Source organism: Quercus lobata, chromosome 11 (genome assembly GCF_001633185.2).
Source record: "Quercus lobata isolate SW786 chromosome 11, ValleyOak3.0 Primary Assembly, whole genome shotgun sequence".
In the NCBI taxonomy this organism is placed as follows: Eukaryota; Viridiplantae; Streptophyta; class Magnoliopsida; order Fagales; family Fagaceae; genus Quercus; species Quercus lobata.
In genome coordinates this window covers 55,954,628-55,980,176 of record NC_044914.1, presented here as the reverse complement: position 1 = coordinate 55,980,176, position 25,549 = coordinate 55,954,628, and the positions used below count along the sequence as shown (strand labels likewise).

Genomic DNA, 25,549 nt, shown 5'->3' with positions numbered 1-25,549 from the left:
CCATTTCCCAAAAAGAAAATAACACTTATGTGCAAAATTGTGTAGGTTCCAATCCTGATGTGATATATACATAACATGAGGAAGTCAACAGCTTTGATTTTATATGATTTATAGATTTTTTTTTCATTAATAAAGCTTAATTATAGACCACAGTTATGATCTATATTTTTATTTGTTTTTTTGTTTTTTGTTTTCTTGACAACTTTGTTGTGCTAGTTTTTATAAACTATATACTAGCTTGTTGAATTGAATTGATAGTTGTACCATTGATAATATTTTATGGTTTTTTTAATTTTTAATTTTTTTTAATAAACTACATTAATTCTTCGTTAGTTTGGAAGTAAGAATTTGAGTTTATATCAAAACACAATTTACATGACTATATATTTGAATGTGCTTATTAATTATTTGAGTAATATCAATTGTAATTATGTGATAAGTTTTGATTATCATGATATAACCTTAACCTCCTTAAAAGAATGAGAAATTTAAATAATAAATTTGATAATTATAAATTTTAGTTTTACCGAAAAAAATTAGGAAAAAATAATGCATAATAACTAAAGTTAGAAGGATATGGACCACTTCAAAAAAGTAATTGAGGAAAAATTAAGTGGGACATTTGTGTTACTAGTGGGTTGTGTTGGTTTCAAATCAAAGCAAGGATATCCAACAACCGGAGGCAAATGAATCCATTAATGCAAATAGTTTAGAACAGAAAGTTATTTGGGACACGGAGAATTGACAAGTCCAACTAATGTGACAATTGGTCATTGGGTCCTTGAAAAGCCCATTTTCTCCAAAATGTCTACCATTACAAATGGCCAAATTTTGGGCCCAAAGCAATTCTTATGAAGAAGAAGAAGGAGTTGATGGGTCCATAAGCTCAACCCGAAGGGCCGAGCATATTGGATATATCCTAAAATTCCTAATACTTTATCCTTAAGGAATCCGAACAGGAAACGGTGCCGTTTGACATTAATTGTGATTTGTGTGAGTCAGTCTCATCAACAAACATTAATGTTGCGTGTCCATTTCTCCTTAATTCACAAAAATACAAAGCATTTCACTCTCTGTCTTTGTCTTTCAGACTTTGACTCTCTGTCATTTTTGGCCCAATCTCCAAGCAAACCCACTTGTGCATTGTAATACCCAGTAACAGTTAACCCACTTGCTCCTCTCTCCCACGTCTCTCTTCCATTGCTAATTTTTCGTTTTTCCCACCTTTACTCTGTTTCATATCGTTCAGTACAGTGAAGAGCTCTCTGTTTTTTCTCATACACTGTTAAAAAAAAGGAAAAAAAAAAATACAAAGAATTATGGCTTCCTCTTTAGGATTTCTTCTTGCTATTACTTTATTCCAGGCAAGAATTTCAAAACCCATTTCTTTGTTCCTTTTACTTTTATTTTTTGTTTATGGATGGCTTTTTGTTTGATAATTTAGACTATACGTTTTGCTTTACTTTTCCTAAAAAGAATAATTTGATGAAAGAACAGCTCTAGGATTCTTTGAACTTTAATTGGTTTAACAGGAAGTATTGGATAAAGGGTTGGTTCTTTAATTTTTGTTTGATTTTTTCATTTTGATCATCTGGGGTGGCTGAATTCTTTGATGGGTTAGCTTAGTTGTTTATTTATTTATTGTTTAATTTTTATTAAGAAGAGTGTTTGATTATAGTGTATGCCTTGTTGAATTGAAAGTTTGAAACTTTGCTAATTATTGTGATGTGAATGTACTTGAAGAAAATGGAGAACCATTTGTGTGATTGGATAATGGCTAATGGTTGAGCATGTAGTAATGCTTTCACGATCTAATGCACTTAGTTTTGAAATTTCTGCTTAATGTGTTATAGTGCATTATGTAGCTGGCTTATGTTGTATACTTAAAAATTGTTATTAAGTGGGTAATTTTTGTTCTCCTAGGTGATTTTGTTTACTTCTTTGCTGAGTGCTGAGAAGCTGGATACGGGTGTTCTTTCAATTTTGGAAGCAAAATCTGGGTAAGGCAACTTTAATCAGAAGCTCACATATGGATGATAATATTTATAAGATATTTCTGTGTAACTGCTGAGTTTGACTTTACTTTTGAAATAGCCTCCTCGTTCTCTTATACAAGAATGACATTGTTCTGGTCTGGTGGTCAGGGAAAGACATTCTGAAGAATACTGTGCAATGTATGATATATGTGGAGAACGCAGTGATGGAAAAGTTTTGAACTGTCCTTATGGTTCCCCATCTGTGAAGGTATATAATAAAACTCCTAGCTAGTCCATGGGACATCCTCATCAGGAGTGAGGAATCTCTTTTCCTCTTTATTTTCCTTGAAAGTAATTTCTAACATATACATATGAATATATGATATGCTTCATTCGTGGATGTAACAACTCATTTCTATGCTTGCAGCCTGATGAGTTGCTTTCTGCCAAAATCCAAAGCTTGTGTCCAACAATAAGTGGAAATGTGTGTTGTACAGAGACCCAGTTTGACACACTGCGGGCACAAGTCCAACAAGTAAGACCTCACCACAGAAAAACATGCACACACACACATGGATGTATGTATATGTATATATTAAATTGATATGAAATTGAATTTGATTATTGATATTCATTATTGTATTATTTGTAAGTACAATGATCTTATCCCTGCGAACCAATGACCAACCAGCACTTTTATGTATTACAATATGGGGGTGGAAGTGGAAGTTGTGTTCTTCTACTTATTTCTAGATTAATATGTTAAGTTGATCTAATCTGTAATATTTCTATCATAGAAGGCTTTTTAAATGGAAATAAAAATATCTTTAGGGATTAGTTTAGTTGAGACTCTTAAAATTACTTTTTTTTTTTTTTAATAAATTTTTTTTAAAGGTATAGTTTGAGTCTCTTGCTTCTGCATCAAGGTTAGTCAATCTCTTTGCTTCTCTAGGTGCTTCTTATATGCATAGGTTTTCTTCTTTATGATATCCTCCTAGGGTGAAATTTCTTCTTTCATCATAATCTCTTTCAACGTTGAGTATCATATAGTCCAATATCTGTCTGAAATTTCTCTTTATTCAATATAATCTCTTAGTATTATTCTTTGAGGGTTTTTTTGTCAATTGTATGTTTTATGGTGAGTGCCATGCTAAATGGTTATAGTGAGGACTTAGAATGAGACTTGATTAGCTAAGAGCATGGCACACATCTCTATTTGTATTTATATCTGCCTTACAGAACGTTTGTTCCGTTGATGACATTTGTGTACTCTTTAATTGAAATGAATTCAATCTATTGCAGGCAATACCATTTCTTGTGGGCTGTCCGGCATGCTTGAGGAACTTCTTGAATCTTTTCTGTGAGCTTTCATGCTCTCCAAATCAGAGTCTATTCATCAATGTTACTTCTATTGCTGAGGTTAGACATGCTTATAAATTCTATTCAGAGCTTTTTTGCACCATTTTAGAAATACTGCTTGTAGGAGACTTCCCCCCCTCCCCAATAAAATTCTTATAAACATATTGTACACTTACAGGCTTAAAATTTCCCTTTATATTGTTGGATATAAGGCTTTGTTGGGATGATTCTAGCCTTATATAAGGTTTGGTTGGTCTCCAACCCCACCATCTCCCACCCCTCTCTTTAGAGGACAACCACCACCTGAATTAAAATTGCAGTGGGACATATTCTCTGAACTTGGGAGTGAGACCTGATATAATTTCTTCTATATGATTGTAAATCACTATTCTGTGAAAATCACATTCCTTTGTTGATGCCATGTAAGTTGACTATGCTGTCATAACTCAACAATACTGTATGTGGCAGGTTGGGCTCATTTTATCAACTACTAATGAGTTCTGTAATAGCCAGCAATGCATGTCAACACACCCAGTGTCATTGTGTTATGAAGTCATGCCCTTGCTTCCTGATCCTATAATCATGTTATACATGCTTTTAATTTATGAAGCAAGAACTTGATTTACTAGTTTTAAGTTTATCTTGTAATTATTATTACAAACTTTCATATGATATATCCAGCGTATGTGAACTACTTGTACATATTCTGCTCATGGTTAGTATTACAATCAATTTTTGCTACAGCTTAATGGCAACATGACTGTGGATGGCATTGACTTCTATGTAACTGATACTTTTGGTGAAGAGCTTTATAACTCTTGCAAGGAGGTAAAGTTTGGCACAATGAATACACGGGCGATAGACTTTATTGGTGCTGGTGCTAGAAATTTTAAAGGTGACATACTATCTTGCAAAGAATGCAATGAATACAGTCACCATCTGAATTTAGTTTGCAGTTACTAATGATCTTGTTTTTAGTATCCATTTGTTTTAAACTTTTCCTATATGGTTGTACTATATCTTGATGAGTTTGAGATGTTTTTTCTTAATCTAGACATAGTTGAGTTGCGCTATTACTATCAAGTAGGGGTGATTCCTATGTTGTTCTAAGGTAGGGAGTTTAGATCTTGGGTTTAGAGGAATGACAAATACATGGAAATGGTGTAGGCTAGTTTACAAAGATGGACATGTGTAGGAGACTAGTTAGTAATTTGTAACTGTGTTTTTAGTTTTTACTACTCTGTGAGAGGTGGTCATGGGTGGGGTTCTGCTATTATTGTATAGTAAGGATCATTGTGCTGGCCCAAGCCATATGCTAGTTTTTACCTGTGTTGGTAAAAGCACGGGGTGCATTTAAGCGCAAAGTGCAAAGTGCAAAGTGCAAGCACTCACCTGATTGAAGTGAAGCACACATTTTATAAAAAAAAAAAATCTAATAAATTTAAAAATAATAATAAATTACACTGGTTTTGACCTGGCTATACAAGGGTGACGAAATGAAACTGTTAGACTTGATAATATATACATTGGACTATCATGTGTGGGCAGTCCAGATCTTGTGCAGTCACTTCAATACATATAGGAAACACGAGTCCTACTATATATAGTGATTAAGCATCAATAACTTTGACCCATGACCACATTAGAAATTTCTTTGATGTTCAAACACTTGTATTATCAAAATTAAATAAAACCCTCAGCATCCTTGTTAGTTGAAAGAATGTGTCCATGAGGGCGTTCAAATTTTGTATTGATCTTGTTTCTGTACATAAAACTGAGGTAAAGTAAGTTTTGCTGATTATATTCCGGTCAAGTGTCATGTACAAGTTAGAATTTTCATCTTTGTTTTCCTTTGTTATTATAAAATTTCTCCAAGTTTTAATGTGTATAATCCCAATTATTTTTGCCAGAATGGTTTGCATTTATTGGCCAGAAAGCACCCCCTGGTTTTCCTGGTTCACCTTATGCCATTGGTTTTAAGCCAATAGTTCCTGAGTCATCTAAAATGGAGCTAATGAATGTGTCTACATATCCGTGTGGTGACACTTCACTGGGTTGCTCTTGTGGTGATTGCCCTTCATCTCCTGCGTGCTCCAGTTCAGAACCTCCTTCTCCACCCAAAAAAGATTCCTGCTCAGTTAGAATCGGATCACTAAAGGTAGATGCAGTATTGATTGATTCCTCTTCTTTGATTTTTTTTCTTTCCTTTTATATTGGTTCATAGGATGGCCAAGATTTCACATTTTGATGATCAAATAATTGCATGGACTTGGATGCTGTTTGTTGCTACTTGCAGGTTACATGCGTTGAAATTTCACTAGTGATCCTGTATATTGTTTTAGTTTCTGCATTCTTTGGATGGGGTTTGTTTCATAAGACAAGGGAAAGAAGGAATCGTCCATCTAGCATGGAACCATTGTTGAATGTTGCAGACAATAGTGAAATTGATGTTGTCAACCTGCGAAAAGATGGAAAGCTTCTTTCAGAGGTAGATTTGATTTACTTTTATGATATGTCCTGTACTCCAGTGATCCATCCATCCCCTTTCTATTATGGTGTCTGTTATGTTCAGTATCATATGGTGTTTCGCTTTCAGCATTAAACTATATAGTACTAAACTTGATCCCTTGCATTTTACATCATATTATGTTCAATTGTTGGCTGTTAAAATCATTTTGTTGATGTTATCCTGTGGAATTTTGAGTTTGCACATGGGTCTATTATTATTTATTTATTTATTTTCCATGTAGTCTATTATTCTTTGTTGGAAATATTTTCCTGTATTCTATCTTTAGTGCGTGGTTGGCTAGCTTACCTTTAAGCAAATAAGTTACTAAAACATAAGCCTTGCAAAACATATACTATAACTCTTTTGTTTTTCTTCATTTAAAGTTGTTTACTTAGGAAATTATTTTACTTCTGCTTCTACATTTCTCATTAGTTGGTTATTTTATTTTGGATACTGTGTAAACTTGTGATTCTGTTATTTACATTCTATGCAAATATTTCTCTAGGTTTCTTTATAGTTTCCTTATATAAATTGACAATTAGGTGCAAGACATGGTTCCTCAAGCATCAAATGGGGTTCATATTTCTGTGGTTCAAGGGTATATGTCAAGCTTTTACAGGTTAGCTGCTCTATTATTGCTTCTAGCATATATGCTGTGTATTTTGGGGTCTGCAGCTCTACCATTGCTTATAGCACATACAAAAATATGTTCCCTGAATCACTTTTTATGTTGCTTCCAGGAGATATGGAATTTGGGTTGCCAGAAATCCCACTCTCGTGCTCTGTTCCTCAGTGGCAATCGTTCTCCTGCTTTGTTTAGGTCTATTTCGTTTCCAGGTGGAGACCCGACCAGAGAAGGTATCTTGTTGTCATCTCTATTATTTCATAGCTTGCAGAAGAGTTTGTCTTCATGACTCCAACTACCTTCAAGTAAATTGATACCATGGGTCTATATATTGTGTGTTTCACTGTAATTTAATTGTAAATTAATTAGGATAAAATTTTGGCCTTTAGGCTTAAAAAAAGTCTCAAGTCTACATCTTTTAGTAGACATAGAAAAAGAGAAATGTTCTTTAAAACACAATTTGTTGATATTATTGGTGCAAAGGCTTTTCTACCTTTCTTCATTTGAAGCTATGCTTCCAGTCCTGTTTATTCTGCATGTTATTTTCTGTCTGATGCCTGTTCAGTGGTCTATATGATCACAATCAGTGTAATGATTCATTTTTAACTTGGGCTTTTTTTAGCCTCTTTAGGGGTTATTGCTTCTTTGATATCTCAACAATGGACCATTATTTGTTTATACATTCGTAGCTTTGGACTTTACTACTGGAGTTGCATTATACGCCAACAACCACTAAATTGCAGGATTGTCATGATATATATACATACATACATATATATATATATATATATATATATATTAGAATCAAAGGTTATAATCCAGGAGAGAATGGGGATGATGTATTGACAAATGTGTTTGAAAATAGGGAAGCGATCCATTCAAGTAGGGTCAGGCTCTTTCTAGGCTTTGATACCCTGGGACTTTATAATCATGTAATGTCATGCTTGCTTTGGTGCTCTGAAGAAGCAAATATTGGCTTAATTCGTATTCGTCTAATGATGGTCCTAGTCTTATAGCAAATGAAGATTTAGTTAGCTTGTTAGATAATTATATATTCCAGAATCTGGTGAGAATTGATCTTTTCTGTATCCCTGTTTTTTAATTTGTATGATAAAATTTTCTGTTCCTTGTAGTTATGGGTTGGTCATGGTAGTAAGGCAGCAGAAGAGAAGCAATTTTTCGACAGCCACCTTGCTCCCTTCTACAGAATTGAACAGGTCTCAATTTTGTTCTAATGTTTTGCTTTCTTTATCTGTGATCTTTTGAGATTTTTACTATGTGGTTGCCAATGTTTATGTTCTCTTATTTCTTAGAGAGAGAGAGAGAAAGAGAGAGAGAGAGGGAAATCTCCTTTCCGGACCCACCTGCTTATTTATTTATTTTAATATTTTGTTTTTCATGGGTTCCTAGTGAGAATATCATTACAAGGTTTTAGTCAAAAAATGAAGTGAGTTAGCCAGTGATGATGGGTGTCAAAACCAGGCCTATAGAAGGTTGCCAACAAGCTTTACTGCGAACTTGGTGGCTTCTTCAGTCAGAGTTTCATAAACAATTGCTACATGTTCAGGTTTACCAATGTGCACTAGCTCAACTGGTGCCACCTCCAGTTATAAATTCTATGTGAATGGTGAGGTTGTGGGTTCAAAGACTCATTGGCTGCATGTGTAACTTACCATTTACCAATCAAAAAAAAAAAACAAACGTTTTCATATGTTTGTTTTTCTTGGGGGATTCTAGAGGATAACTTGTTTGGTCAGTTTACCCTTTCTTGATCTCACAATGCTCTGAGATATATATTTTTTTGGGCTGAAAAGAGTTTAGGTCTGAAAAAGGATTTGTCTTGACTTATTTGGGGTTAATGCCTAGTTGAATTGAGTTTCTTGTGTTGACACTAAATTGCTTGTACGTTACCAAAAAAAATATTCTTAATCTTTTTCATGATATAAAATGGGGATATCCTTCTGTAATTTTATATGAAATACTTGATAAGAATTTTGTGTTTGTATATGTTTCAGCTTATAATAGCGACCATGCCTGATCCAAAGCATGGCAAGTCACCTAGTATTGTTACGGAGGATAATATTCAGTTACTCTTTGAAGTACAGGAGAAGGTACTCTTGAGCGTTGGTGCTGCTTTTTGATTCCATCTAAATATGTGTAAACTGAATCATATTACATGAATACAGAATTGCGTGCTTTTGCTATTCTTTAAAGCTCAGTTTCTTGATCTGATTTGTATAGTATAGTTGATAATCCTCCTATTCATTGCTTGATTTTAACAGGTTGATGGAATTTCTGCCAACTATTCAGGTTCAATGGTATCTTTAACTGACATTTGCTTGAAGCCTCTTGGCCAGGATTGTGCCACTCAAAGTATTCTGCAGGTTTTCTTATGTTCTCTTTTCATATATAGTATTTTGTAGCTGGTGCAGCTGGTGGGATTTTTTCCACTTTTTTTTTTTTTTTGGGGGGGGGGGGTGTTGGTTGTGCAAACTTTGAGTCAACACCTCTCAGTTTTTTTTTTTTGGCTGTGTGGTGAGATCATGATTTTAGAAATAAATTTTTTAGCAGATATGTTAAAGTTGCACTGTTTACTTTTCAAAGATTACTTTCCCCTTTGGTACTGGGGTTTAAACCGCACCAGCCCTCCCCTTCCCCCTATTTACCTATAAAAAAAAGTACTATAAAATGGATCCTGAAAATTATGACAACTTTCGAGGAGTGCAGCATGCAGAATATTGTTTTGAGTATACCTTTAGCTTTTTTGGGTGAGATCATGATTTTAGAAATAATTTTTAAGCAGAAATGTTAAAGTCACATTTTTTACATTCCAAGCGTTACATTTGTGTTTTTCTTACCCCTTTTTCTTTCTAATAGTATTATAAAATGGATCCCGAAAATTATGACACCTTTGGAGGAGTACAGCATGCAGAATATTGTTTTCAGGTAAACTTTATAGCCACCTAAACTATATAACTTAGATGGATTTTTGTCTGTTGATGCTTGATATATATGCATGTTACATGTTATGTCAGGGAACTGTAAATTTTTTTCTTTTTGGATGGGAACTAATATATACTCAATATCTCTAAATGTATGTATTTAAATGGTCCATGTTGATAAATCATTACTTGCCTCAAAAGTTTAACCGTTAGGCAATGATAAATTTAAACATCTAACCATTATCTTAGCACTAATTCTTGCTTTGACACTATGATAAATTACTACTTATCCCAAAAGCTCAAGTTGTTAGGAAATGGGGAATCTAATCATTTAACCATTATCTAACACTTGTGTGTGGAAATGATTGATGGTTCCTTGAGCAATTGCCAAATATGTATGTGGCCTTGCTTCAGGCCAGAGTTGCAATTGTTTATTTTGTTTTGAGGCTTTTGGAGGAAAAAAACAAGAAGATCTGAAGAGAAAAGATGGAGGACAAGAGAGCAGCACTGAAAACAAATTGATGCTCTAGCCTTTGTTAATTCAAATTTATTGCTTATATTGAATCACACAATAATGGTAAATAAAACTAACTAAAGCTATACATAGGATGGAAGAAATGATTCAGACATAGCAAGGAGTTAGTAAGCTCTACAGTTAGAAGAATTCTTAAATTTTTTATGGTGGAATGAAAGACTGTTTTGGAATGCTCTGAAGTTTCTGTCTTAAGGGTGACACAGGCCTAGTTATTGATCTTTGCTTTTAGAGTAAGCTCTACAGCTTATTGGTTTTGAGGGTTCTATGTGAAAATAAATCTGAATCTCTATACCATGCAAGTAGACTAGGCATACATGAAAATAAGTGGAAATCCAACATGGTGAGAGGAGAAGCTCACCAATTCCTTTGGAAGTATTTGACACCAAAATTTATAATCTTTTCCTGAACACCTTCGTTTCTTGATCATTTGTTTCTCCATGCTGATCTTCCTGTGTCCACATTTTATCATTCTAGGATTTTAGGGAATGTGGACTACCTGTGTTTCTTTAACATCATTTTTTAACGATTTTTAATGTCTGGATTCCTCTGTGTGTGTGTGTATTGACTTTTGAGAAAGTGAAGGAGACTTTTAGTACTCAGTAGGAAAGGTGCTAGCTGTTGCTTGGTGTAGTTAGCAATTTGAGTCATATGATTTTTAAAATTTTTTTAACATTTTTGGTTCATGGGTTAGAGAGTTAAATACTTCACTTGGAGCACACCTGGAGTTTTGTCATTATTATTGTTACACTACTGTTTTGATTTTTGCTGCTTGTATATATTAACCTGAATTTCCTGTATCTTCCTGCTGTCAGCATTATACTACTGCAGACACATGCATGAGTGCATTTAAGGCTCCACTTGATCCAAGTACTGCCTTAGGAGGATTTTCTGGGAGCAATTATTCAGAGGTAAAATATTCAATCTGTTCTTGGATATCTGAGTATGTACTAATCCTATGATGATGTACAAATTTCAGGCTTCCGCATTTGTTGTTACCTACCCAGTTAATAATGCAATTGACGAAGTAGGCAATGAGAATGGGAAAGCAGTGGCTTGGGAAAAAGCTTTCATACAGCTAGCGAAGGTTTGTGTACTGCACGTTCCCTTGTTGAATGTTTATTAACTATTTTGTATTGCTTGTGTGTTTGTCATGTAGATTTTATGCGTTACTTGATATTTTATTCCCATATGTTGCAATTCTATTTCTTTAACCTCCTTGACATTATGTGTTATTGGATTCCCATGCTACTATGGCACTGCTTCAATTTGTCTGTAGTGATACACTTAATTTAATAGAGGCTTTCTCTCCAACTTAGTGAATTGTAGATATCAAATATTCTATATAAAGAGGAATATTCAATAGAGAGATGAGTGAAGAAGGATATATCAAATATGGAGGTAACAAATAAAATAGTTTTAGATTGGACAGAATTACAGAATAAAATTCCTCGGCAGGTTATTTTGGGAAGCTCTCATGGGTTGAGACAAGGTGATCCATTGTCTCCTCTTTTTTTCCTTATGATATGGAAGTGTTAAGTTGGATTTTGAAGAAAACTGAAGAGAGTGGTCTTCTTTGTGGTTTTCATGTGGGACCAGCTAACTAGAGGTATGCATATCACACTTGTTGTTTGTAGATGATACCATTTTGTTCTGTGATGCTTCTAGAGAACAGCCGTTGTCCATTAGGTTGGCTTTGTCTTGTTTTTAAGCTTTTACTGGTTTGAAAGTTAATGTGGGGAAGAGTGAGATTGTCCCGGTTGGGAAGGTTGGTAACATTGGTGCCTTGGCTAATATTCTTTGTTGTAGGGTGGGTAGTTTGCCTATGAAATACTTGGGAATGTCATTGGGTACTCCGTTCAAGACAGCATCCATTTGGAATCCTATTTTGGAGAAGATGGAGAAAAATCTTAGGTTGGAAGCATCTCTATTTATCTAAGGGTGGGAGACTTACTTTGTTGAAGAGTACCCTCTCAAGTCTTCCTACATACTATCTATCCTTATTTACCATCTCTGTAGCTGTGGTTGATAGGTTGGAACGTATTCAGAAAAAAATTTTATGGGGGTCTTCAAAGTGTTTCAAATATTCTTTGGTGGCTTGGGAGAAGGTGTGCTCACCTTTAGATACGGGTGGCTTGGGGATTTAGAAGTTTGTGTATTTCAATCAAACTCTATTAGGGAAATGGTTATGGAGATTTGGACAAGAAGGCACCCATCTTTGGTGGAGGGTTGTAGCCACTAAGGATGGAGAGGGTCAAGGGGGGTGGAATACTAAAGTCTGCAGAAGGGCCCATGGTTGTGGTTTATGGTGTGGTATTAATGAAGGATGGGAGAGCTTTTCCAAACATTTGGCCCTAGTGGTGGGTGATGGCTCTTGTATTCTTTTTTGGCATGACAGTTGGGTTGGGGATAACTGGCTTAAAATGCTCTATCCTCAGTTATATGCCTATTCAAGTGACAAGGAAGCTTGCATTTCTAATGTTTTGTGCTATAGAGGGTGGAAATGATAGAAGTTGGAATTTGAGATTTTATAGGGACTTTCATGGTAGGGTATTAGAAGCTGCCTTCTCTTTCCTCGATTTCATTCAATCTCGGATCCCTAGAGGTGTTGGGTGTGATAGTCCCCACTGGTGCCTTAATGGGAATGGCAAGTTTGATACTCGGTCCTATTACAATAAGATTCGGGGTGCTTCTATCTCTAGTTTTCCATGGAAGGGTATTTGGGGAAAGTTAAGGTTCCTAAAAGGGTGGCCTTCTTTTTGCGGACAACAATTCATTGTTGGATCCTTATCTTGGATAATGTCATGCTTAAGGGTCTCTCTTTGATGAATCGGTGTTGTATGTGCTGCTGTAATGAGGAATCTGTGGATCATCTCCTCATCCATTGTTTAGTAGTTCATTGACTGTGGGTGGATATGCTTCAGATCTTCGGTATCCAATGGGTCATGCCAGGGTTTGTGGAAAGCTTGATGTTCTGTTGGAACCACTGGCTAGGGAAATTTAATTCGGATATATGGAATATGGTTCCTGGCTATTTGATGTGGATTGTTTGGACGGAAAGAAATCGGCGCTCTTTTGAGGCTTTTGAGAAATCGTTGGTTCAGCTACAAGCTTTATGCCGGTGAACTCTTTTTGATTGTTCTAGGTGTTGGGGTTCTTCGAATTGTTCTTCTATCATTGAGTTTCTTTCTTCTCTTAGAATTGTCTCTTTGAGTCTTTTTTCTTTGATGTTGTTTGTTGCTTTTACTTGTGTTCATCATCATGAACACCATATATTTTCTTTCTTCGTTTTTCTTCATGATTAATATTACTCTTATTACCTATAAAAAAAAAGAATTACAGAATAAATATAGGTGTCCAATTCAATTAGTTGATGAGTATTCATAAAGTTGACCTTAGTTTAATTGGGATTATGGCTGAGTTGAGTAGCATTTATCTAAGTAGGAATTTTAATCTGCAGTTCTAATATATTTTAGGGTCTCCCATCTGGCCTAGAAAAAGTTCTTGTCACACTGCTGTTTACTGATTTCACACATATTTGTCGTCTGTATCAGGATGTAGGCTTTAAAATGTTCAATTTTTAGCATTCAATCGATGTTGATGCTTAAGGCACTGATGAACAAATAATTACTAAGAAAATAAAGTTAAACATGTGTTCTGTATCTCCAGTGTTTTTATTCTCATTTATTTTATTTATTCGCAAAACATTTTTGTGCACTGAAATTGATTGGTTCTGTCATTTGTTTATTTATTTAAATAATTTTTGAAATTTTAATTGTGCAAACTGTGTTCTCCTGTGCATGTAATCATATCTACACTCCAAGAATCCTCTATAATAGTAGGCTCTATTAAAGGTGCATACATGTATATTTTGTATAGGTCGAGTTGTCTTTTTGTATGATTGAGTAACTGCTTCTTACATCTTCTTGAATTGGTTGCATGCATGTTAAAAATTTTAACACAATTTGACAGGAGGAGCTGCTCCCGATGATTCAGTCTAGCAATCTTACTCTTTCATTTTCATCCGAAAGCTCAATTGAGGAAGAACTGAAAAGAGAAAGTACTGCAGATGTTATAACAATAATTGTAAGTAATGACATGATTGGTAATATCATGTTGGTCAAAGGGTTGGGGAGAATAATTTATATAATGCATTTTTGTATTTGTGAACTTCATTAGTTGGTTGTCATCATAATATTGACCATTTGTAATCAAGTGATTTAATGTTAATTTCTTTTTCCCCTTGTCCGACTTTGTATCAGATAAGCTATCTTGTAATGTTTGCTTACATATCAGTGACCTTGGGAGATGCACCTCATTTATCTTCCTTCTACATCTCCTCCAAGGTATACTTTTAAACTTGGCCTAAGTTGTTCTTAATTTGATTTTTGTATGTTTATATACAAGTGGGTGTATTTGTGTTTGCATTTATTCCATGTATTTTTGTTTGCATTATATAAGCAATAGTGTTTGGCTAATTACTTATTGTCTTTGAAGTTCAGTTATAATTATTGTGATAGTACTGCTGCTGCTGATATCAGTTTGACCTCATTGTGGTCCTCCGTATTTTGAATTAAAGTTATGTTGAATTATTTTACTGTCACATAAGCTTTTGAAAGCCCATATTTTTTAATATTGTCATTATAAAATATATTTTTAATTTGGTTTTTGTTTTGTGTCAGTTCAATCAATTAGAACTCTTTGTTTTATTGGAATAAATTAACTCAATACCACACATTATAATTAAGTTAATATTTGGTCCTTTCTAAAAAACATTATAGTCTAATTACGTTGCGTCCTTTCTAAAAATTCTATGCTTTGGCTTTGATATATTTTAAATATGTATCACTTATAAATATCTCTCAATAAACTTTTCACGCATTGCATGGATAGCAATTAGTAGGTACATATCTACAAATACATACATCCTGCATGTGTTTGTTTATGTCCATGCCATGTAGATCTGTTATAATAAATTATTTTTATAGATTATGAGTTATTTCTTGGAGTAGACTTATGTTGATTGAAGGCTAATCATTTTTATTTTTTTTAATGTAATGATTTCCAGGTGTTGCTTGGTCTTTCAGGCGTTTTGCTTGTTCTGTTTTCTGTCCTTGGATCTGTTGGGTTTTTCAGTGCGATTGGAGTTAAATCCACGTTAATCATCATGGAAGTCATCCCTTTTCTAGTTTTGGCTGTAAGTTGTTTCTCTATTTTTTTTTTTTTGGATGCTAGTCTTCTTTTGATAGTCTTGTTAAGGGAGTTCTGTCCTGTAATTGTCTTTGTTGCCATAAAAGTAGAATGGTATACAGTGTCCTTAGTTTTTTTTCTTCTTTTTTGTTCTACTGTCATCATATAACCTCCCTAGGAAGATCCGTGTTTGTGACTTGAACATGTGAAACATTTTCTGGCAGTCTCCAACTGCTAATATGCCCTGAAACAGTGCTTATTGCATTTTGAGGGGGGTATTATTTATTTAAAAGGATTTTTGTGTCTTAGAATGGCTAACCCTCTAGATAAAAAATAGAAAAGGGCCTTTATGGGACTACATGTGCTGAGAATAAGGGCCTCAGAGCTAAGGCCACAAGACCTTTGCCAAAAAACATGAAAGGAGTATATACATGCTAATGAAATCAGTTTAACCTTGATCTCTGTAAGTCATTAAGTCTAGGACTAGACAAACCCCTACAAGCATGTCTGAAACTAGTGGACCACTGGTTTACTACAAGTTGAATAAGCTATCCAACTTGTAGCCATTTGGTGAGAAACGCTGCTGTTTCATGTGCCCTTATATGTATGGGCCTATGCTCTTTCTATGTTCTTTGTGTCTCGTAGAGAGTTTCCTTCCTTGTTTTATGTTTTACGTCCCTTATAATTTTCCTCCCCCATCCCCTCTCTTTCACCACTTCTCCCTCCCATTGTAGAAGCCCTATTCTGAGGTACCCCTATATCTTTGTTGCAAAAGGAAAGAATCAGCACTTTAACAACTGCTATGGTTGACAGTGATAAGCAGCAGTCCAGAAAAAATGGTACAGCAGCAGCTGCAACAAAAGTGGTAGAGGTGACTGATGCTGATTGCATTTGTCATCTCTTTGTTATTTTTCTGCTGCTGCTATCTCTCGTTGATCTGACTTACATCATCAAGAGCTATAGCTTGTCTTCGTTTTGTTTCGAATTGGAAGATCTGCTGCTGCTGTTGCTGAAAGTCTTGTTGTTGCAGATGCCAAATACTTGCAAACAATTTATTTTTCCTACCAGCTTGTATATTTCTCTGCATGTGTTTGGGTACATGAGCATGCTTATTTTTGCTTGTTTTATGATATCTTTGTTCCATGACAATTATAACACCTTTTCTTCCTGGAACTAGGTTGGAGTAGATAACATGTGTATATTGGTACATGCTGTGAAACGGCAATCCTTGGAGTTACCTTTGGAAGAACGAATAAGTAATGCACTGGTTGAAGTTGGTCCATCTATAACACTGGCCAGTTTTTCTGAGATTCTGGCTTTTGCAGTTGGTAGTTTCATTCCTATGCCAGCTTGCCGTGTCTTCTCCATGTTTGCAGGTTGAAAATTTATCTCCTACATTCTAATGGATTTTTTTTGAAATACTTTGACCCTTATTTATTTATTTGTTGATTTTTGTAGCTTTGGCTGTTCTACTAGACTTCCTCCTGCAAGTTACTGCATTTGTTGCATTGATAGTTTTCGACTTTTTGAGAGCTGAGGATAACAGGATTGACTGTTTTCCATGCATAAAACTTCCTTCATCTTCTGTTGAACCTAATGAAGGTATTTGTGCAGGCTTGCTTTCATTATATATATATATTCGTTCTACTTATATCAAATCTTCATATTCCCACTTTTGTTGCTCTGAATGAATCAAATCAATGAATTGTAGGCATTAATGAGAGCAAAGATGGACTGCTTGCCCGATATATGAAGGTAAGTTTTTGGGTTCTATAAATAAAAATCATGTTGTTGGTGCTGTAAGGGTATGTGTTGATTATTAATTTAGTTTTGATTACGTATATTTTATGTTGAGATTATGAAAGATATTTATTGCAAAAGCATCCCATCATATAGTTTATTAATTTTCTTGTAGGAGGTTCATGCTCCCATTCTTGGACTCTGGGGAGTTAAATTAGTTGTCATTGCCGTCTTTTTTGGTTTTTCTTTAGCAAGCATTGTAAGTCACTTATGATCTACCTTTCCTCAAATTACTGTTACACTTACATTCTGGTAGTTTTCTTTTGCCTCCTGCTCTTGACAACCTATTATTAAATGACTAATGTTGTACATGTCTTTTGACCATTATAGGCTTTATGTACAAGGATTCAACCCGGTTTGGAGCAGCAGATTGTTCTTCCTCGGGATTCTTACCTTCAGGTTTGAGTTTGTCGTCCTGACTCCCTACTATTTTGAGGAGTGTGCCTTTATGAAAATTCTTCTACTCCTGTGCCTCTTATTCTTAAACTTTTACATGTCAGGGGTATTTCAATGATGTCTCTGAGCATCTCAGAATTGGACCACCATTGTATTTTGTCGTAAAGGATTACAATTACAGGTACCTTTTTAAGCAGTGTCTTATTACCTTCTTCCTATTTTGCTCTCATTATTTTTCAAGCTAATTTGTTGGTCAAGATTTGGATCATTTCCAGGGCCTAGAAGATTGCTACGTGCAATGCACAAGAGATTGTGCATAAAAGAAATGGCATAATAAGTATTCCATGTAGGAAATCAGGGGTTATAAAACTTAGTCATAAATGAGATCTTTTTAAAATGTGACTTTAGAATGGATTCTGAAAATATATATATATATATATATATATATATATATATATATTGTATAACAGAAAATGAGTGGGATGAATTTAAAATTACTTAATATAGTCGAGAAAATCCAATCTTTGATGCAGAGCAAATATGGATGTTCTTGTTTCATCTTTTATGTACATCTTGCTTGATCTAATGTGCAATGACTCTCTTACTCAGCTTGGAATCTAGACATACAAACCAGTTATGCTCCATCAGCCAGTGTGATTCAGTCTCTCTTTTGAACGAGGTAGTTCAATAATGGTTTTCTTTTCAAAATTGTTGTTAATTATCACTCTCTGAATGCCAATACATATGTTAGATTCTTATTAAGAACTACTCATTAAATATTCTTATTAAATTTTATGTATCAAGATAATTGTTGAAAAATAAACTTGTTCAAATATTATTTATTAATGTTTCCCTACTCTACATATTTCTGCATTCTATTTTTCCTTTTTATGCAGGACTTCAAAAGTTCATTTTTTCCCCTCTGTAGACAATCTAGTTTACGTATCTCCCTCCTCTCTTCTGCAGATATCAAGAGCATCTTTAGTACCAGAGTCGTCCTACATTGCTAAGCCAGCAGCATCATGGCTTGATGACTTTCTCGTATGGTTATCTCCAGAGGCTTTTGGTTGTTGTCGGAAGTTTATAAATGGTTCTTATTGTCCACCTGATGATCAGGTTGGTGCTTGTGGCATATGTCAGATTGATTATATTCAGTGGAAATCTTCCTTCCATTTCTTTAGGCAAACGGGTTCTGTTTACCATTAGTGTTGTAGAGACTATCCCTAGCTCATGAACTTTTATTCTATTCATCTTTCTCTCTCCAAATGAATTAGATTCTTCCCTAGCTCATGAACTTATTCATCTATCTCCCCCCCCCCCCCCCCAAAAAAAAAAAAATTATCATTTGTGAGCTTATAATTGTCATTCTTGCATTATATCATGATTTTTGTGTAATTTTACATGTTCTTCTCTCCATTGACTGGTATGAGTTTGAATTCAATCTTGTTATATGCTGTTTACTGAATTATGATGTACTATTAGATTACTAAGGCAGATATGTTTTTTTCTCCAGCCACAGTGTTGTTCTCCTGATGAAGGTCCTTGTGGCTTAGGTGGAGCTTGCAAAGACTGTACAACGGTAATTTTCCTCCTCTCCATGCAGCAAAGAAATTCATCACTAGCTGCCTGTACTTAAACTGGAGGGATGTAATTTTTGGGTTGTTCATATGATAAATTAAGGCAATGCTAAATAATAGTCGTTCAAAGGTGAAAAAGTTATTCTTTTATGCTGTTTGCAGTGCTTCCGCCACTCAGATTTGATTAGTGATCGTCCTAATACAGAGCAATTCAGGGAGAAGCTTCCATGGTTCCTCAATGCTCTGCCATCTGCTGATTGTGCAAAGGGTGGTCATGGCGCTTACACCAATAGTGTGGATCTGAATGGTCTGTGACAGTGACACACACTGCCTTTCTTTACAAGTTAAAAGTTTTTATTTTTTTATTATAAATTATTGCAAATGCATCAACCCTCTTGATTGGCACTTCAAGTTTGCTTCTAACCTATTTCAGGTTATGAGAGTGGCATTATACGAGCATCAGAATTTCGTACCTATCACACCCCACTTAACAAACAAGTAGGGAGCCTCTTTTCTTATATTTTAGTTCTTAGTATGAGCTGTTTTGAGCATCCCTCCTTTGTTTGATCTCTGTCATTCTCCTCAGGGTGACTTTGTCAATTCACTGCGAGCTGCACGGGAGTTTAGCTCTAGAATTTCTAGTTCTCTACAGGTTTGCAACCAACCATGCAGCTTTACCTTTTAACCTATTTTAGGAGCATTGATTTTTACTTTTGGAGATTGGAATAGAATGTATTTGTTAAATTACCGATTGTTTCAAAAGTTTAAACTGTTAGGAAATGATGAATTTAATCACTTTACCATAAGTCTAACACTCTCTCTCACTTGTGGGCCTAAACTTTCCCTTTATAAGTGGGGGCCCAACAAGTGGGAATTTAACATTTTAAATGGGAGGTAGAGTAAAACTAAGGATCGAACTCAAGATCTCCTGCTCTGATACCATGTTAAATTACCGATTGTTCCAAAAGCTTAAACTGTTAGGAAATGGTGAATTTAATCACTTAATTATAAGTCTAACAGTATTCTTTTCCGTTTTGTGTGTATGCTGTTAGAAACTAGGATTGAGAGGGTAGAGAGAAAAAGCACTTGAGGTTAGGGTTTTTATTGTTTCTCTAATACCATGTGACATTGAAGGCTAGTGGGAGAGATGTGAAAAGATTGTGAGAACTATACCCTAGGATTATATGTCTCCTACATATGTAAGGGTATGAAACATCACATCTAACATATGCAGTTAGTCACCTTGGGAATGGTGTTTTAGATTTTTAGATGTCTGAACATTTCCATGTTATACTGTGAGTGTTGGACTGCAAGCAGTATATCTTTCTGCAATTGTAGAATGGTGAATATAAGCTAGTTTCAAGGTCTTATCTGTTCTGAAAAATGATGTAAAATGATACTGATAGGTAAATTGAATTTAATTTCAAAACCTGTAGTAAAATTTATCATGGCACGTATGCATGCAACATCATTTTTGGTTGCTTCTGTCCTGCCACCAGTGACCCTGAGTTCCCTTGCAGACATGCCTCTAGGCTGGATGATTATTTAGAGTCTTATTCTGTTAACTGCTGACTAAAGTTTCGTCAAATCTAGAATTTAATTGAAGGTAGATGTATTACTTTTTTGTCATTTCAATTCAGACTAGACATCCATTTCGGAACTTAGGATGGGCCTAGGAAATTATTTTCAGCTGGTTATTCCTTGCCATGTTATACATGTTATTGAATTGCATTTGCCAAGTGGGTTTTAGAAGTACTATTATCTTCTTGTGTATGTAACATGGCTTGTTTTGACATCCTTTGTTGCTGCTGTGTTTCTTTTAGATCTTTCTAGTGTTACCTGCAAAATCAGTTCTCTAATGTGGATCCATGCATTGTTCTGATATTATTCCTCTTTGTTGAAATTTTTTCTCTAATGCAGATGAATATCTTCCCATACTCGGTGTTCTATATCTTCTTTGAGCAATATCTGGATATATGGAAGATAGCTTTGATCAACATTTCTATAGCACTCGGTTGGTATTCTAGAGAATTGTAGTAATCAATTTGTATGCACACACACAGACTTAAGGCATACATGTGTCAAGGGGTATGTGCGCATGTGAATAAATGTGCATACAGACATTTCTGTGTGTTTGTGTGCTTGTTCTGGGTATTTGTACATTTTTCATTGTTGGACTTCATTCTTTCCCTGATTATTATAAACTTATATGTTGTATTCTGTAAAAAAAAAATTATTTCTCTTACTTGTGTTATGCTCTAATTATGTTATGCAGTATGATCCCTGATTAATATAGTTGATGCTTTTAAGTCATAACCTTTTAACTGTAGCCTTTTTATGTCAAAGGCCATAATTTTGTAGCTATGTTAGTGCCTTGAAACACAGCTTGCACCTTTCTCTGTGTTGTGTTTGTCTGTTTATGCAAGATTTTCACCTCAAAAATAAATAATTACTAATGTGTTTCTGTTTCTTGGCGCCTCTCTCTGTTGATATTTCACTATGATAGCTATACTAATACCAGTATCATTGTTGAATTTTTTTTTTGGGTACTATATTTATTATTACATTTTCTGCTTTTGACGTGAAGTTATTAATTTATTTTGAATTTAATGGATTTTTAACTGCTCTTTGAATACCTCATTTGATGATGGAACAGGTGCAATATTTATTGTTTGTTTGGTTGTTACATCCAGGTATGAGTTTTCTTGGAGTGCAACCTTAGAGCTGCTTGCTTTTATTGACATTTTACACTCGTGAAGTCACAATTCTCTTCCTTTCTGAATTGAATTATAAACTTTTATTTCTCTGTTGTATTTGTTTTTGAATGCAGCATTTGGAGTTCTGCGATTATTTTACTTGTTTTGGCAATGATTGTTGTTGATCTCATGGTAATTTTTGCTAATTCTTCATTTGTGATTTTTTCTCTCTTTTGGGTTACTATATACCCTTGTACCTTATAAAAAATATATACCATTGTACTTTGATAATCCTAATCATCTATGTACTGTTTACTTTCATGTCAACTTTCTGTTGACTTCTCTGATTAATGTAACTTTTGTGGTTCATGATTTCCCTCCCCAAAAAGTAACTTTTCATATTGAATTCTGCAGGGAGTAATGGCGATTTTAGATATCCAACTAAATGCAGTCTCTGTTGTAAATGTTGTAATGTCGATAGGGATTGCTGTTGAGTTTTGTGTGCATATAGCACATGCCTTCTTGGTCAGTATTTACTGTAATTTCTTTATCAGAATATTCTCTAAAGCTCTTTCTTATTTACAAAAAAGTCTTTTAAGGGGCATTTACCGCTTCTTGGTGTGGGGTGATTGTGCATCTCTTAGTTGTGTGGGAATCTTTGCATCCTTATAGAGATGGTGTTTGGCCTCCTGCAGTCCTACACCTTGGTGCCCCTGATCCCTTCTAAATAATGCTTGGGGAAACTTTTACTTTTAGCCAAACTGTGATTGTTGCACCAACCGAGTATTGGCAAGTTTGGATTTGGTTCTTTATAATTTGCTAGTTCGTTACAATTCTATGCTTCTCTTATACAGTTAAGCCATGGGGATAGGAACCAACGAGCTAAGAAGGCATTGAGTACCATGGGCACTTCTGTCTTCAGGTTGACTATACTTCTCTTTTCCCTTTTGAGGCATGGGGACCCTTAACACATGGTAGATAGAACTTTCATCACTGGGCCGAGATTTTTTCTAAATTGGAATTGCAATAGCGGCATGAACCATAGACTGAATCTAATATGAACGTACATTGATTAAAACATGGAACAACAAACATGAAAGTTTGATTTTTGTCTGTCATACATAGGAATAAAAGCTTTACTAGTGTGATCACTTGCTTGATTGAAATATCCTTTTGCTAACCTTCTGTCTACAGGTTCTAAGTTACCAACATGTAGAAACCCGGTGCAGACCCTTCCTAAATGGATTTTTAGTTTTGTGATTTCTTCAAATTATTCTTTTCTATTGATGATAACAATTCTTTGGGCTTCACATTTTGGTATCCTTAGAATCACTTACAGGCACAAGGGTAATGGGTTTTTAGTTTGCTATCACAAATATTGATTAATTTATATTGTTCTTTTTGCTTGTTTTGGCAGTGGAATTACACTTACAAAGCTCGTTGGAGTAATTGTCCTTTTCTTCTCAAGATCAGAAATATTTGTGGTCTCTGATCTCTTCCTCTTGGTTTTTATAGAGTTTTTCTAATCAGATCAGCTGAGGCATGGTATATTTTGTGGGTTTTGCAGGTTTATTATTTCCAAATGTACCTGGCATTGGTCCTTATTGGTTTCTTGCATGGACTGGTATTTTTACCAGTAAGTTTTACTGAATCTGTTATTTTCCACAATGTTACTCACTACCTGAATTTTGGTAACTTTAAGTTATGCCATGGCTTCTCTACGGTTAGAGGGCTTTGTGAATAAATAAGGTGTTGTAGTGCTGGCAAAATGACAGCAACTCACTCCCATCTTTTGGTATGTGTGCATGCTGGGAATGTGATTGTCCTAGTTATTGTATCAGAGGAGCAACTGCGCTAATTGTATAATGGAAACATTTTGCATGGTGCACATGTTGCACTCTCTACTGCTTTCATGCCCTAAGCTAAACATGTGCATTTCCAATTAGGTTGGTTAGGTCAATAATTACATGGTTTGCTTTTGTGGTATGCAGGTGGCATTGAGCATGTTTGGTCCACCGTCAAGTATAATCATTGAGAAAGGGCAAGAGGATGAACCTTCTGCTTTATCACAGACAAGTTGATTGGTACAGACTGCTTTTTATAGGACTATCTTTAGAAAATATAATTTTAAAAAAAAAGAAGTGGAAAAGAGGGAAGGACCAAGTTCACAGGAATATACCTCAAAAAAAAGAGTAAAAAGAAAAGAGCAGCCTAGGTGTAGCCCCTAGCATGACTGTTAACTGCAAGGTATTTTATGCATCAGATATGTAATCACAATGTGTGAGTTTTGCTGTGGGATTCACCCGTTATGAGAAGGATGCATATATCCAATGCATGAGATCATTATTGTTCGACTACATAGAGGTTGTAATATAAGTGTTGATGATTATATACTTAACAAGAAAGAATTTATGGTAAGTGTTTTGTAGGGTCTCCTGGATCCTCCCCAAAAGAAAAGTTTTGCAATTGAACCAATGTTTCGAACCTCTTGCTGAAGAATATGGTAAAATATTAAGGTTATGTTCAGTAGCCAATTTTTTTTTTTTTTCAAAAACTTATTTTTGGAAATATAAAAAAAAAAAAACAATTTTCTTGTATTTTTGAAATTAAAAACATGTTTGGTTAGATGAAATTAAAAAGATAGTTTTTTGAAGAAAAAAAAAGGAAAATATTAAAATATGTTGTTACTAGGATTTAAACTCTAATGCTAACTCATTAAATGAGACAGATTCATTAAATTAAATGTAAGTTTCTATTGACTTTTGAAAATTAGAAAATGAAAACAACATTTTGTATGTTTTCAATTTTCTTCACAAATTGAGTTTTGAGAACATTTATTGTAATTTGTTTATTTTGGGTTGCCAAACAAGTTTTTTAGTCTCAAAAATAGAAAATTGTTTTTAGAAACAGAAAATAAGAAGAAAAAACAGTTACTAAACATACCCTAATATTTTCACGGTATTATACAGGGCAATATTACATGATAAAATTTATGTCGTTAGTGAGAATATGGTGACCTAATATTTTCACAGTATTATACAGGGCAATATTACATGATAAAATTTATGTCGTTAGTGAGAATATGGTGAATTAATTTTGGTTGATATAGTTTCAATAAGATTTAAATAGGCCTTGGACAAATTGAGTCTTCTCTGTTATGTATTGGCTTTTATTGCTGATCAAAATCTTAGCTACGTTTTTGAAATTATCACATGAAGCTATAAAGCTGTGTATTGCTATGTGCATTGGTAGCTTGTGATTTGAAGAATAGCAAGGTCCATGCGTATCTCCTTACTATAGCCTTATCGTGGATAACCAGAAAAGAGAGGCTAATAGTAATACATAGTTTTGAGAGGCTAGCTATATGTGGTTTTGGGGCGCTGCTTGGTTTTCAAGTGAGAAAAACTTGGATACAAATTCCTCCTCTTATTTGTTACAAGCAAACTGTTGTTTGCTCAGGAAAGAGTGAGACCAAAGTGTACCTTGAAAAATGAAAACACCAAAGGCCTCGGAAACCTCACAGATTTCACTACCTATTTTTCCCTTGTCATTGATTTGCTGAATCAACCTGTATAAGCAGATGGGCTGACCTTATTCCTAGCACCTAACAATTCCAAGATTCCTATGCGTGCCAATGGCAGCCTTTGGGCTCAATTTCAGTCCATTTGGTTTAGTTTGGTCCATTTCGGTCCAAAATATTTTCAGCCAACATATTTTCAAAATCGATACGGATAATTTCTGAAAGAATTAGCCTGCGAGCTAAACATCAATGAATAACCATATGTTTTAGACGGTTTTAATCCTTCTTCCTTGTTAGATGATGATCAATATGAACGTTTTATACATGCTTACCATTTGAAGAAAAAATGTGTGGTTCAACGACATTTTGAGCACATGAAGAATTTTCGAGGAGCATGAATATCCCAATATTACATCTTGTTCTCTCC

The 25,549-nt window shown here is 34.7% G+C and overlaps 1 protein-coding gene across 1 annotated transcript; it reads left to right on the top strand.

Moving 5' to 3' along the window:
* The first annotated feature begins 1,065 nt into the window (after positions 1-1,065).
* On the top strand, positions 1,066-24,077 carry LOC115968336 (NPC intracellular cholesterol transporter 1-like). Its single transcript, XM_031087713.1, has 39 exons — positions 1,066-1,364; positions 1,924-2,000; positions 2,145-2,244; positions 2,404-2,511; positions 3,279-3,395; positions 4,080-4,230; positions 5,246-5,493; positions 5,632-5,823; positions 6,387-6,463; positions 6,585-6,702; positions 7,603-7,686; positions 8,485-8,580; positions 8,752-8,853; positions 9,347-9,415; positions 10,759-10,854; positions 10,923-11,030; positions 13,916-14,029; positions 14,206-14,289; positions 15,012-15,140; positions 16,311-16,509; positions 16,592-16,735; positions 16,845-16,888; positions 17,049-17,132; positions 17,264-17,332; positions 17,434-17,510; positions 17,939-18,008; positions 18,296-18,445; positions 18,843-18,908; positions 19,069-19,213; positions 19,340-19,404; positions 19,493-19,558; positions 20,827-20,920; positions 21,563-21,599; positions 21,737-21,794; positions 22,017-22,127; positions 22,457-22,524; positions 23,020-23,086; positions 23,170-23,238; positions 23,594-24,077. The coding sequence occupies exons 1-39, from the start codon at positions 1,320-1,322 to the stop codon at positions 23,681-23,683; spliced, it is 3,888 nt and encodes a 1,295-aa protein (XP_030943573.1). The 5' UTR covers positions 1,066-1,319; the 3' UTR covers positions 23,684-24,077.
* Positions 24,078-25,549: the final 1,472 nt, after the last annotated feature.

What these genes read in the sequence shown, in the direction of transcription:
- LOC115968336 (XM_031087713.1), top strand. Translation starts at nt 1,320, where the DNA reads ATGGCTTCCTCTTTAGGATTTCTTCTTGCTATTACTTTATTCCAG. An exon ending in TGTCTTCTCCATGTTTGCAG is followed by an intron (nt 16,510 to 16,591) that starts GTTGAAAATTTA and finishes TGATTTTTGTAG; the next exon opens with CTTTGGCTGTTCTACTAGAC. An exon ending in GTAAAGGATTACAATTACAG is followed by an intron (nt 17,511 to 17,938) that starts GTACCTTTTTAA and finishes TCTCTTACTCAG; the next exon opens with CTTGGAATCTAGACATACAA.